Raw genomic sequence first — 14,424 nt, 5'->3', positions numbered from 1 at the left:
AGACCTAAAGTCATCCGCGGCAGAGGGGGGAAGAGAGACGCCCTGCTCTGAATCCGCCACCCCTTCCGGGAAATATTAAGCTGCCCCAACAGCCGCTTTTGCATAGCGAGCCTTAACAGCAGTAGGCAGCACTACACACTCTTCCTCCTGTACCAAGGAGTCCGAATCCCCACCAGCCGCTGTGTCAAAACACAAAGGCGGGGAGACGGGGGAGGCAGCGCACTAAAACTCCTGTTGATATCACTGCCAAGAGTGAGAGTGAAAGCGTGCTGTGTCTGCCTGCCAACCCACACCGCTAACCTGCCCCGAGGGGGGGGGGAGGGGTGGGTAGTTGGCACAGCGCCCTGCCGAGAAGGAGGGCGAGCGAAGATACGAGACAAAGCCGAGAGCGGCCAGCCAAGCCCGCCCGCTGTGCGCTTTTTTTTTGTTATACGAGACAAAGCCGAGACCGGCCAGCCAAGCCCGCCCGCTGTGCGCTTTTCTTTTGTTATACGAGACAAAGCCGAGACCGGCCAGCCAAGCCTGCCCACTGTGAGCTTTTCTTTTGTTAGAAAAGCGTCCGAGTGCAGAGAAGCGGTCTGACTGGTTTGAGCCACGCCGCGCCCCAAGTGGGGAGGGGGGTGGCTTGTCACAGCAGTAAAACCCCTGGAGGAGGAAAAGACGGAGTGAGAGACTCAACCGTAAACGGCCGACCCCCACCCGTCCAGGGAGTAGGCGAAAGACCACTCCCCTGAGGAGCAGGCCTAGCCAAAAGTTGTGACATGTGGTAAGCCACCGCGGGAGATTCTACAAAACGAAACGAAAGTCATCCGCGGCAGAAGGGGGGAAAGCGACACCCTGGTCTGAATCCACCACTCCCTCCGGGAAATATATCGCTGCCACTGAAGCCGCTTTTCTCATCGGCTGTCTAAACACAATAGGCAAATCTACACACTCTTCCTCCTCCTCCTCAAAACACAAAGGAGGGGAGACTAGAGAGTTAAAAGCGTGCTCTGTCTCCGCCTGCCAACCGCCACCGCTCACCTGCCCCGAGGGGGTAGAGGGGTAGGCACCCGGCACCGTACCCTGCCGAGAACAAAGCCGAGTCAAGCTCATTGTTCCCCGACCGCTGTGCGAGAGACTGGCCCCAGCCGACAAAACCGGTCTGACCAGTTTGAGCCACCCCGCGACAAAGAGTGCAGGCAGCTGACAGAGCCCCCTGCCCCAAATGAGGCAGAGGAGGGGTATGTAATATAGCCTGGAAAGGCCGTACGTCCCACCCCAGCTGTGCTGACTGGCTTGAGCCACGCCGCGCCCCAGATGGGGAGGTGGGTGGCTCGTCACAGCAGTAAACCCCTGGAGGGGGGAGAGACGGGGTGAAAGACGCAACCGTAAACGGCCGACCCCCAACCGTCCACCTGCTGATGTCCTGTAGCCCCACCTCTCCCCCACCCTGAGAGGGGGGGGGGAAGGTTGCTGGCTGAGGACGATTACCGCTGGTAAGGCGGTAACGCTCGAGACTGCGAAGGCAGTCCGACAGCCCCCATCCTGTCCAACCCAGAGGGTGGAAAAGAGTGTGGGCCGCTAGACTGGCTGTGCTCAGGTTGTAAACCCCTCCCCTAAAGGGAGGGACGTGGGTCTGTCAGCAAACTGATCCTCACCACGCGAACCCGTAAGAGCACACTTACCGTACCCCCCCAATCCCCCCTCCCGTAGGTAGGGGGGCTGCATGACCGACTCAGCCTACGCTAAAAGCAAGGTGAACGGTCAGAGGCAGGGAGCAAGCCCCCCCTCCGAAAGGAGAGTGCTCGTGAACAACCCAGTACTACCAGAGGCAGAAAGGGCTGAACCGAACTGGCCATTTGCACCAGACCACGGTGCGAAGCAGCAAGCCCCCCCCCCCATGCGTAACGCACTGAGAAATACCAGAGGTAGTCAGAGTGGTCAGAGGCAGGTAGGGAGCAGGCCCCCCCTCCTGAAAGGAGAGGGTGCTCGTGAACAACCCAGTGCCACCAGAGGCAGAAAGGGCTGAACCAAACTGGCCATTTGCACCAGACCACGGCGCGAAGCTGAAGTAGTAGGACTGAAGCTGAAGTAGTAGGACTGCCAAGGAGTACGCCGGCAGACGTCGCCTAGGCCAAAGGGCCCCCTCCAGCCAGCAAGGAAGTGTCCGCCACAGAGGGCGGGAGAGCAGGAACCGCCGATCGTGCCTGAAACGGCTGAGAAATAAAAACACATATTTCATCGTTAAGCCCACCGAAAGTGGAAGACACTGACTGGTTCTCCTTAAGAGGAGATGCGGGCTGGAGAAAAAAAAAACAACCTTATCCGCCTGAATAGCTACTACAAAAGAAGTACTACTCGAAGGGTCGTCGACCCGCACGGAGGTTTCTAAATAGGGCTAGAAGCCTTATCCCCTTCCTGCCTCGCACTAAGTTACTGCTTGCCATCTTGGAAAAGCTAAATGGCCGAAAACCGTAGCCCGCCAGAAAAGTAAATTTCTGAAGCGGCTGTAAAACCAAGCAGCTAACAACAATTCAATTCAATAAAAAGGGCAGATCTCACCAAATGAAGGGCGAACAGGTAAAGGCCCCCACAAACCTGTATCGTTTTAAAGACGAGGGCTAGTGAAATCCAAGTGAGCAGTCGAATTCCGCACATCCTACGTGCGTCGTCGAAAGTCGAGAATGATTATTCCGGATGCCGGCGCTCACGTGGTGCGCGGGGTGTTATGGGTAACCAAGTAGTGTCAGGTCATAGCAATGGCTATGGCTTCTGTTTTTTTAGCTTGGTTACCACCATACAAGGGCAGGTAATTTGAGTAGTGTTTCGACATCTAGCATGTGAGATTGAAGTCAATGCATTTATGAGAATTGCGGTAAGAATATGTAATTTAATCAAAAATTTCAATAATAAATTTTCATTTCATTAATATACTTACCCATTAGCGAACGACGAAGAAGAAGAAGAATATACTTACCCAATTCTCATAGTTTATACCCTCCCATCCTTCCCCGCTACTTAATTTCCAAAGGGATTTTGAGATTCTCGAATGACTAGACAGGATGCCGGTGCCCACGTGGCGCAGGGGGTTATGGCTAACCAAGTGGGTACAGACCTTAGCAACGGCTATGGCGTCTGTTTTTTTAGCTTGGTTACCACCCTTTCAAGGGCAGGTAATTTGAGTAGTTTTTCGACATTTAGCATATGAGATCTTAGTCAATGCATTCATGAGAATTGGGTAAGTATATTAATCAAATGAAAATTTATTATTGAAATTTTCCAAGAAAGGGAGCATTATGTTTCTTTGTATAGGTATGTGGCATGTGTACAATCCCCGGCGAAAGAAACGCAACTCATTCGCGCCCACTGTTGCGAGTGATTTTTCGTCATTTTCAAATTGTCTTAAAATATGAACCAGATAAGGTAAATCAAAAAGAAAAACAGATTCGTAGAGGATATTTTACTGGCTCTACGATAAATGCATAGTATTTAATCGTTTTTATTTTTTACTTCTTCATAAATTGTGTTATACAGGGTAGGGGTCAAGCGAATCGTGATTGTAGGCAAACGTGTCTCTTCAACATGCTACAAAAATCGTAAAAATGCATATTTTTTAACAATGGTAAAGACAGTTTTGGAGGAAATTCATTTCTCAACAACACCATTTAATTAGAATTATTCGCCAAAGCGTTTAAGACTCCAAACAATGAGCAAAGATCACTCAGACAGTGTTAAAAAGGGTTGTTTGGCAAAAGCTCATTCGCACGGAATCGAAGTAATGATTTCTTTAATAAAACAGGTGCTATTTGTGGCCACAATCAGCCTGGTCTTCACAATCAGGCTATAACTAGAAACAAAAAAGTGCGTGTTTGTTTTTTAGATTTTTTTTAACATCGATCGATTAGCGATAGTGATTTGTATGAAAGTACTATGAAGCCAAACGCATACGTCCCCCCTCCCTTAACACATATTTACACACACATGCACACAAATACACACACACATATACATACACACACGTGCACAGACACACACATCCATACATACAGATAAACAAACAGACAGATAAACGAACAAAGTCGCGATGTGCAGGAGCGCTACGCAGTGCTAGAATGGATGCCAACTGTCACTTTAATGGTCGCTGTCCCAGTTTGTCTGTCACTATTTCTCCAAAGTTATATTTCTCACATTTAAAACAACGGACACAGAGACAAAGACACACGCACATACAAACACTCATGCACTGAGGCACACACATACACGAACAGACGCGCGGACACACATGCACACGCCGGCCCGCCCGCCTGAAGGCACAACCACAACTCACACACATAGGCACACACACACACACACACACACACACACACTCACCCATACACGTGTGCGCACGCGCTCGAACACAAACGCGAACGCACACGCGGATGAGTTTTCTTTTTTGTAAACTTAAACACAAACATACTTATTCACACAGAAATACCAACACAAACGTGTGTTTGTTTGCGTCTGTGTGTGTGTGTGTGTATGCGTGTGCGCGACACGTGTGTGTGTGTGTGCGTGTGTGTCTCTGTGTGTTTCTTGGTAGTTACTCAGTGTTGAAAATGTGTGTGTGTCTGTGTGTGTGAGTGTGTGAATGTGTGCCTACGTGTGTGTGTGTGTTGTGCCTTCAGGCGGGCGGGCCGGCGTGTGCGTGTGTGTCCGTGCGTCTGTTTGTGTATGTGTGTGCATGAGTGTTTGTGTGTGCGTGTGTCTTTGTCTCTGTGTCCGTTGTTTTAAATGTGAGAAATATAACTTTGGAGAAATAGTGACAGACAAACTGCTTGGGACAGCGATCATCAAAGTGACAGTTGGCGTCCATTTTAGCACTGCATAGCGCTCCTGCACATCGCGACTTTGTTCGTTTATCTGGCTGTTTGTTTATCTGTATGTATGGATGTGTGTGTCTGTGTGTGTGTATGTAGATGTTCATGTGTAGTTGTGTGCATTTGTGAGTAAATATGTGTTAAGGGAGAGGGGACATATGCGTTTTGCTTCATAGTACTTTCATACGAATCACTATCGCTAATCGATCGATGTTAAAAAATAAAATTTTTAAAAAAACGCACTTTTTTCTATCTAGTTATAGCCTGATCGTGTAGACCAGACTGTCACGGTTTCAGTGACACGAGTGGGAAAGGAACTCTTTGTGGGGCGCCTTTCCCAAATTGCAATGTAATGCGCCTGTGCTGGCTGCCGCATTGCGGGAAAAAGCTTTGGCTGAAATCACGAAATGCACGTGGAAATTGCCGGCGTGAAATCCGTGCGGGCTCACGGGGTGATTTTTCGCTCACTATTAAAACACGAGTTCCAGGCATGCTATACCTGTGTATGGTAGGCGACCAGTGATTGGTCAGGGAGATCACTTGTTGTAGGACAGGCGATTGCTGATTGGTCAGGGAGATCACATGGTCTTTCTTTCTTTTCTACACATGCTTCGCAGATGAGAGGTCTGGGTTTTATTCCGTTGACTAAGATTTGGAGGATTCCAACGCGTTGCAAGACCGGTTTAGGTCGACCAACGGGCTTCTGGCGTCATCTCAGCACGCAGAAGGCTTAGGACGGAGGGATTTGGCTACATATTTTCGCTGACGAGCGGGAGCCAAATATTCAAGCGGTTTGCTTGGGAGAGCTACGTTTTACAAGCTGTTGAGGTAATTAGCCGTTACTTTACGCTGGTGACCGGTCAATGTCTGTGAAATGTAAACTCTGTTTTGTTTCTCCATGATAGCATATAACTTGCTCATTATAACGCTAAATTGTAATCGGTATATTGCTTTTGCAGATATGGAGAGGAGGAGAAAATGTCTTGAGTTGTTATTAAAAGTCTATTCTTGCAGGTACCACGTGCTCGCTGAAGGGGGAAGTTAGATATGTTTAAAGGTGGTAAAAAGGGGGATTGTTGGCATGGTCACTGCACCAATTGCTCTGTTTCAGCTTGCTGCCTTGTTGCTGCCTTGTTGCTACCCGGTTGCTGCCTTGTTGCTACCTGGTTGCTGGAGACTTGCTGGAGACGGGCTACACTTTGGCTACACTCTTGCTGGACGGGGGTTGTTGTTCTTTGCTGTACGGTTGCTGTTCTACGGCTGTTGCTGGTGTTGCTGCGACTTTCACCTGTACGCAACACTGCGCCACTGGGTTTCATCGAATGGACCCTGGCTACACTGAGAGCTGAGTGCACCCATGCGTGGGAAGATAGATTAGAAGTTAGGAAGCCCCCCCACCTTGTCATCTTTCTAACCCTTTATGAAGAACTTTGAGTTGTGACAACGTGGAGTGTTAACGCCTGTACAGGCTAAGACTCTTTACAGAGCAGCTAAGTGTTTTCTACCTTTACACGGTTCAGCGTGTTCTTATTATTTCATAAACTTTAACTGGCTTTTTGTCAGTTATTTTTGTTTTACGACTTGGTCGTAAAAACACTTTAGGCTTCACGAGAAGAGGGAGGTGGAGAGTTAGTGTATATAAACAGACGTCTAGAACTTATACTGTTGTTGTTTCTAACTTTTTTGTGTGACTGCGAGAGTGGATCGTGGTGTGGTTAGCAGTTAGCAGTAATTGACCGTTTTAGGTCATTCATTTGACTATAAAACGTGACACAGACACTTGGCCACAAATAGCATATGTTTTTTAAAGAAATCATTACGTCGATTCCGTGCGAATGAGCTTTTGCCAAACAACCTTTTTCAACACGGTCTGAGTGATCTTTGCTCATTGTTTGGAGTCTTAAACGCTTTGGCGAATAATTCTAATTAAATGGTGTTGTTGAGAAATGAACTTCCTCGACTCGCTTGACCCCTACCCTGTATAACACAATTTATGAAGAAGTAAAAAATAAAAACGATTAAATACTATGCATTTATCGTAGAGCCAGTAAAATATCCTCTACGAATCTGTTTTTCTTTTTGATTTACCTTATCTGGTTCATATTTTATGACAATTTGAAAATGACGAAAAATCACTCGCAACAGTGGGCGCGAATGAGTTGCGTTTCTTTCGCCAGGGACTGTACTCTTCTTTAGCCATACATAAGGCAATACCTGGGGTTCAAGTTAAGGAAAAAAGTTGCGCCTTTATATAGTCCGGAAAGTAGTTAAGTGTTTTATAGTTTCAGAGCATGACAAGCTTCAGCAACATCTCCGAAAACTCAAAGTTAAGTTTGCCATCTATGGACTAGCTTGCCAGACAGCCAAACAATAACAATTAGGTTTACTCTCTCTTGATACTAAGGTCAGTAAAAAATGCCTGAATTTCATCAGAAAATAATAACAATATATGTGCCTTACCCCCAACTTTTCTTCCAAGTGTGCTGTCGTTGACTTAAGATTTGAACACAGGGCTTCTAGAGAACTCCGCACCTTTGAATTCATAAATAAAAACAAAGATATGTTCACAGTAAACATTGGAAACCACCAAACCACATAGATCAGCTGCACATGCACATATGTTTAATAATGCGACAATGAGTGAACAATCCAGAAGGATCAATCGATGCAATCTGAAACATTTTTAAGAATAGACGGTTTTTTAAAATAACTGTAAGGATTTTCAAACGTTTTAGAAGAGTTGCACCCATTTGAGTAAACAGCGAACAATAATATCTGGTTACAATAACACGTGGGTGATCAATTAAAACTAGCAGGCACAGCAAATAACTGACTCCGATGTGTATATGTTATGCAATGTCCGAGCGATATGACCACATTTCCTCAGAAAATATACATGCACATAGGAGTTTACAATTTGTTGTGACAACGATCGCTTGCCCAGTGTGATAGCCAACCAGGTGTTTTGCCTGAGGTCAGTCAAGATGTTTGGGAAACAATCACTGCAGGCCATTGACAGTGAATCGTAGCTCCAATGTGCAGATTTTAGAAGGAATAAGGCATAAATATATCGAACGGACACTGCATAACATACACATCAAGTTTTGCTTGAAAATCCTGACAGAGTTATTTCCAAACATTTCCATAATAATCATCACATATCAATTATATAGTAATTGAGTTAAAGATACAGTATACCGGTACATACAGTAAGTTGCCATTCAATGGTAACAGGATCATTTACATGAAAAAGCAAATAAAAATTAAATACTACTTAATTGTTGCAGGGTGAGTAACAATCTATTACAATCTTCTTACATGATCAAACACAATGTCTTGACAAAAAGTACCCAAAATAAACTGAGCAAAAAAATTATTGCACCCATTTTCGTACCCCGACTAAAACGTTCATTGCCGTGTCATTTCATTGAAACTGTAAATGCCATTAAAGGCCCTTCACTTGGCTATCTGGCACACTTTTTGAATCAACGATTTCTGGTAAAGATATCACGTGACCGCCGACGAAGTAAGGGTACCCCCAAAATCGACCTGACAAAAACGTAAGATACCAATTAAAAATCGACAAAACAATCAGAATAGGCTTAGCTTGGCACCGTTTAAAACGAAAATAAAGCCAAATCAATTATCTATTCAGAACTGGTAGTTTTGTTTTGCTATCTTGCGTATGTCGTGTGTTCTTTACTTTCTTTATTTGGTGTTTAACGTCGTTTTCAACCACGAAGGTTATATCGCGACGGGGAAAGGGGGGAGATGGGATAGAGCCACTAATTGTCAATTGTTTCTTGTTCACAAAAGCACTAATCAAAAATTTGCTCCAGGGGCTTGCAACGTAGTACAATAAATTATATTACCTTACTGGGAGAATGCAAGTTTCCAGTACAAAGGACTTAACATTTCTTACATACTGCTTGACTAAAATCTTTACAAAAATTGACTATATTCTATACAAGAAACACTTAACAAGGGTAAAAGGAGAAATCCGTTAGTCGCCTCTTACGACATGCTGGGGAGCATCGGGTAAATTCTTCCCCCTAACCCGCGGGGGGTATGTATTGTTTTATATATTGTGTGTAAAAAATGTCTGTCTGTAAAAAATTCCATTTCAAACGGCAGAAATTAATATGTAAAGCGCGGAGAGCACAGTTGTGGTTCGCGCTATATAAGCTCCCCATAATAATAATAATATGTCGTGTGTTATGTCATTTCTATTTATGCAGGTGTAGAGCGCATGAGGAGTAGAAAACGAGAGGTTTTTGCGTCCATTTTGAGGGGTACATGACAAAGAGCACTATATTTCAAAAACGCCTAAATGGATGGATTTGAAACTTTTAGGATCGCAAATCTATGTACGAGACGTACGTCCGGTAAAATTATCGTTACTGATATTTGTTGAGATGATAAGCAATCTTCTGGAACATGTTTTAAAAGGGATCATAGGTGTATAGGTTTACATCCCAAAAAATCATGACTTTGCATGCATACAGACAAATAAATGTTACAAATACTGCCAACAAATCATTTAAATCCAATAACCAGTTTATGTTTCCTAGTCCTGTAAACACGATCAATTTTGGGGGGAGGATTGCAGTGCGACAACCATGTCCAGTCATCCGTCACCGCAGCATGTTTTGAGAGGCATTCAGCGATAACCGCTGTAAATTTTTCCATTTTTGGCTCACGTAAGTGTAGCCTATGCGATCGTCAACTTTGTCTGTCTGTGTGTGCGTGCGTGCGTGCGTGCGTGCGTATGTATGTATGTCTGTGGTAGAAACTTTAACATTTGACTGAACACCGAAATACTCATTTTACCTGGTTATTTTTCAAGCACCATCTTCAAACTATTGAAGTAATGATCAACATGTTGTCGGCATGTGTGTAGTTAAAGTGTGTATCCAAAGAAAACGGGTGGTGGGGGGTTTTGAGGGGGTAAAAGCAGATGACTGGTTTGTGTCGTGTGTGGTATGTAGACCAGGTCAGGGGTCAAGATCAGGTCAGGTCGCGTGAAGGATTGTGGTATAGATTCACTTTTCAGTTCTCACCTCTGCATTCGCCGATTCGGGGAAGACGATTTCACATTGTTCGGTTTCTTAGCTCCAGAAAAATAGATAAAGAAGATACCAAAGGAAATTTCCTACAGTTTGATCTGCACAGCGTTTTTCCAGTGTCTGCGCAAGGAAGAGCCGTCGAAAGCGCAGTGTCGATCTGGCAGTCGTGTCCCGGTAAGTACAGACAGATCTAGTGTCTCCGATTCTTACAACGTGTCACCTACTGATAATCCGTTTTTTTTAATTTCTTTTTATTTCAGCAGACACGGAAATCAAAAACAGTGCTAGTGAAATGAGTTGATATAAAGTGCCTGTAATGTTTGGATGTCTTTGTTCTTGGTTCGATTTATGTGAATTTCAAGATTTGCAGTAGAGTCTCAAGTTTACTCTGCCCGTATAAAACTGTCCACCATTTACTTGAACATGCAGATATAAAGAAACGGAATGAATCTGTTCTCAAAGTCAAAATTAGTACGATTTTGCCTCAGTTTCAAAACATGCTCTGTCATGGTTCTGTCTGTAAAATTTGGTACCTTGCAACAACTTCCTTGAATTTGAAAGACAGTTTTTGAATGCTAGATCTACCTAGATCTGTATCGCGTTTCATTCCAGACTCCTCTCTTTGATTGTACTCTGCAATTGCTGTTTATGCACTTTCATGATTCGCTAATGTCTGTAACGTTTGGTAAACTTATACCTTGCTTATACCTTGCAGCAGCTTCCTTGTCTTTGTTGGCATTTTCTTTCAAGGCAGCACAGCGTAAGATTAGCTTCTTTTGGACAGCAGGTAAAATGCGAGTTTTTAGACAACGACAGTCGTCCAAAGAAAGCTTGCTGTGGAATTTTGTTCTATATAATGGTACATGTGATTCTGTATTTTTCTGCGGTTAATGTTAATGGGTTTTTTTCCCCTCTGTTGGTTTCTTCCTCCTGAGTTGATCGTTATTACTCAAACAAGACCACCAGAGAGTACCTCAGTTGCTCTTAAAAATGGACAGTGAATAGTATGTTGACTGTGTTGACCGTCAGAACTATTTTAAGAACCAGTCTGCTGCAGTCAGTTGACATGTTTCGCATATTGTAGGGTTCCCATGCTGCATAGGTAAAGTGGCTTGTATAACCCGACTATTCAGTATCAAAACACTGTTTATATTTGTGTAGGTTGTAGTCATCACAACTAATCGCATTTTGCCTTTTGTTTCAGAAAGGAGGATAAGCTACATACAACAAGATCGACGCTATGTCAGACATGCCACAGCCACATGACAACTTCCGAATTTAGATCCACTCGGCATGGTGACAAGTCTTGATGAAAAGTAAAAGACTGAGGACAGCAGTGGAAAAAGTGGCCAATGGCAGGTACCTATTGCTTAGTGTCTGCAGTGCAAAAGACAGATAAGCTGATGGTAGATTTCCAAACGAACACTGTACCCCCAGATCTACTGCTGATTTATGACGGGCAAGCTACAATCCAGGGCAGAGAACACTGCAGGTTGTAATCCAACTCTTCATTTGTGACCCTCCACCACAAATGAGTCGCATGTCACCTCGCGCGGTTCTGCACTAGGCTTAATGTAACCGAGTGCCAAATGTGACTTACCCTGATCGCGGGGCCAAATGTAACCGAGTGCCCCTTTCTCTCCAAACTCAGGCAATCAAACAAACTGACACAGGTTAAATTACCAGGTTCTTTATTTCCATATGATGGTGAGGGGAAATGTGTGGGAAAACAGGGGTTTACCTTCAATACAAAACTTCCAATGTGTTACTCTTTTAAAACTAAAACAAACCAAAACAATACTCTAAAACCTTTACTCCAGAACTATACTCTAGATCCTCACTCTAGAACTATACTCCAGAACTACAGTGGAGTCCAGCTATAACGAAATCCCGCTTTTAACGAACTGCCATTGATTTCCCGGCAGACAGCCTTCTATTTCTTACTTGGTACTTTCCGGCTACAACGAACCTTTTGAACTCATTTGCATAACGAACCCCTCTTATAACAAACACGTTTTCATCGCCCCAGAGCCGTTTTGTCTCTAAAAGTCACAAGGCTACAACGAACTGATGTAAATAATTGTCTCCAAAGACAAAAATACACAAAAATACACAAACACAAGTAAAAGTATACTGGTAACAAACGGTCGAAGAATGAAAATAAGCCGCACATCAAAGGAAGAATACAGAGTGGAAATATGTGTGCTCTGTGTGTGCGGCGAGATCAAAGGCAGGTCCATTGTGATGCCTTGTTTATAGACACTGACCTTCTTCCCAGGGATCAATGACCCAGTTTTAGCTATGAGAGGTAGTTCCCCTGTCATATCTGAGAGAGGAAACACTTCCTGCACCAGGGTCAGTGACCGAGTTTAACCTATGGTTAGTTATTTTAGTTATATGAAGTCTTATATCGCGCGCGTATCTCCAGACTCGGACTCAAGGCGCAGGGATCTATTTATGCCGTGTGAGATGGAATTTTTTACACAATACATCACGCATTCACATCGACCAGCAGATCGCAGCCATTTCGGCGCATATCCTACTTTTCACGGCCTGTTATTCCAAGTCACACGGGTATTTTGGTGGACATTTTTTATCTATGCCTATTCAATTTTGCCAGGAAAGACCCTTTTGTCAATCGTGGGATCTTTAACGTGCACACCCCAATGTAGTGTACACGAAGGGACCTCGGTTTTTCGTCTCATCCGAAAGACTATGGGGCGGTCTCTTTGATGTATTGAGAGGAAACATGGCCAGGGTAGTACCTAGTAGCTGAAACATGCATTATTACAAGTTGTTTGACTGGTACTCAGGCGGTCTCTTTGATTTTTTTCGTATTTTGATACACTCGAAGAAAAAAGTCGTGCCTTATGACCCGGAAAATACGGTACATGCTTTTACACGACTTTTTAAATTTTACTTCTAAAATTACAGTAAAGTGAACATTTGAACTATGCCTCTCTATGGATTATATTATGAAGCTGTTGAAAACATGCAGAGATTGTACTCTCCAAAGAAAGATCGATGGGACGATCATTTGAAGGTGAGTGGGAAAACTTGTCTTGAGGCCATTTAGGGTTGAAAACTCTACAGCGAATTACTGATATAACGAACTAAAATGTATCTCCTTTGAGATTCGTTGTACCCGGACTCCACTGTATACTCTAGATCCTCACTCTAGAACTAAACTCCAGAACTATACTCTAGATCCTCACTCTAGAACTATACTCCAGAACTATACTCTAGATCCTCACTCTAGAACTATACTCCAGAACTATATTCCAGAACTATACTCTAGAAAAATAAAAAAAAATAAAAAAAACTCTAATCTAAAACAAACGAAGTCTAAAAAAACAAACTAACAACCATCCCCCCAAAAAAACAATCTAACAAAACCTAATTAAAACCTCGTCTCCTGAACCTAACTGAAACCCCGTCTACTGAACCTAACTGAAACCCCGTCTACTGAACCTAACTGAAATCTAACAGAACCCCTCTAACGAAACCCCGTCTACTAAACCTAACTGAAACCCCGTCTACTGAACCCCGTCTACTAAAATCCAACAAATCTAACTGAACCCCTCTAACGAAACCCCGTCGCACATTCCGCCATTCTGTAAATCACAGAATGCACGTCATAAGCATACATAAACAACTCAACAATTTCAACCACCACAAACTAAATCCTTTAACAACAAAACACATCATTCCTTCCAAATAACATGCCTACAATACAGTTCTCTCAAACACTCAAACGGTTTTCTAAAACATTCAATAAACAAAAGTTTTCCCGAACATTCAACTCACGAAACAATCTACTTGAACATTCAAATAAATCCTCCCAAAGCAGGTCACAACCCGCATATACTTTTAACGCTGTTTTACCCATTATATAAAAAGAATAGCATATAAATAACATACCCGTCTCAACAAAGTCACATTACTGTTCCCTTTCTGCTCGTAGCAAACCTGCCACGCGACCGCTCACTGGACACGTCTGTTCTGTTCGAAGCACCAGCGAAAAGTAAATGCCCCAACCCACAACATCCCGCGTGCCTACGTCACAACGTTAAAACAAATTCAACTCAGAGGGGTGTCGGGTACCGAAAAGCGATCATTTTACCTTTGCAAATTAAAGGATCGGCTCTTCCGCCAGACCATTTCAATAAGGCGTCCGCCCCGTGATCGGGAGGTCGTGGGTTCGAACCCCGGCCGGGTCATACCTAAGACTTTAAAATTGGCAATCTAGTGGCTGCTCCGCCTGGCGTCTGGCATTATGGGGTTAGTGCTAGGACTGGTTGATCCGGTGTCAGAATAATGTGACTGGGTGAGACATGAAGCCTGTGCTGCGACTTCTGTCTTGTGTGTGGCGCACGTTATATGTCAAAGCAGCACCGCCCTGATATGGCCCTTCGTGGTCGGCTGGGCGTTAAGCAAACAAACAAACAAACAAACAGACCATTTCAATACACACAAAACACAGTCTCGGAAACCTTAGTGGATCCCCGATAGTACAG

The 14,424-nt window shown here is 44.1% G+C and overlaps 1 protein-coding gene across 3 annotated transcripts in view; it reads right to left on the bottom strand.

Moving 5' to 3' along the window:
• LOC138964089 (ankyrin repeat domain-containing protein 26-like) overlaps nucleotides 1-14,424 on the bottom strand; it is a 609,546-nt gene that overhangs the window by 203,433 nt on the left and 391,689 nt on the right. For all 3 annotated transcript variants that reach the window (XM_070335976.1, XM_070335974.1, XM_070335975.1), the window contains exon 40: nucleotides 7,302-7,373. In XM_070335976.1, coding sequence (XP_070192077.1) covers nucleotides 7,302-7,373 — 72 coding nt within the window. The remainder of the gene's footprint in view (nucleotides 1-7,301; nucleotides 7,374-14,424) is intronic.

This window comes from Littorina saxatilis, linkage group LG4, assembly GCF_037325665.1.
Source record: "Littorina saxatilis isolate snail1 linkage group LG4, US_GU_Lsax_2.0, whole genome shotgun sequence".
Classification (NCBI taxonomy): Eukaryota; Metazoa; Mollusca; class Gastropoda; order Littorinimorpha; family Littorinidae; genus Littorina; species Littorina saxatilis.
Note: the sequence above shows the minus strand (reverse complement) of the source record. Positions and strands in the feature narration are given on the sequence as shown.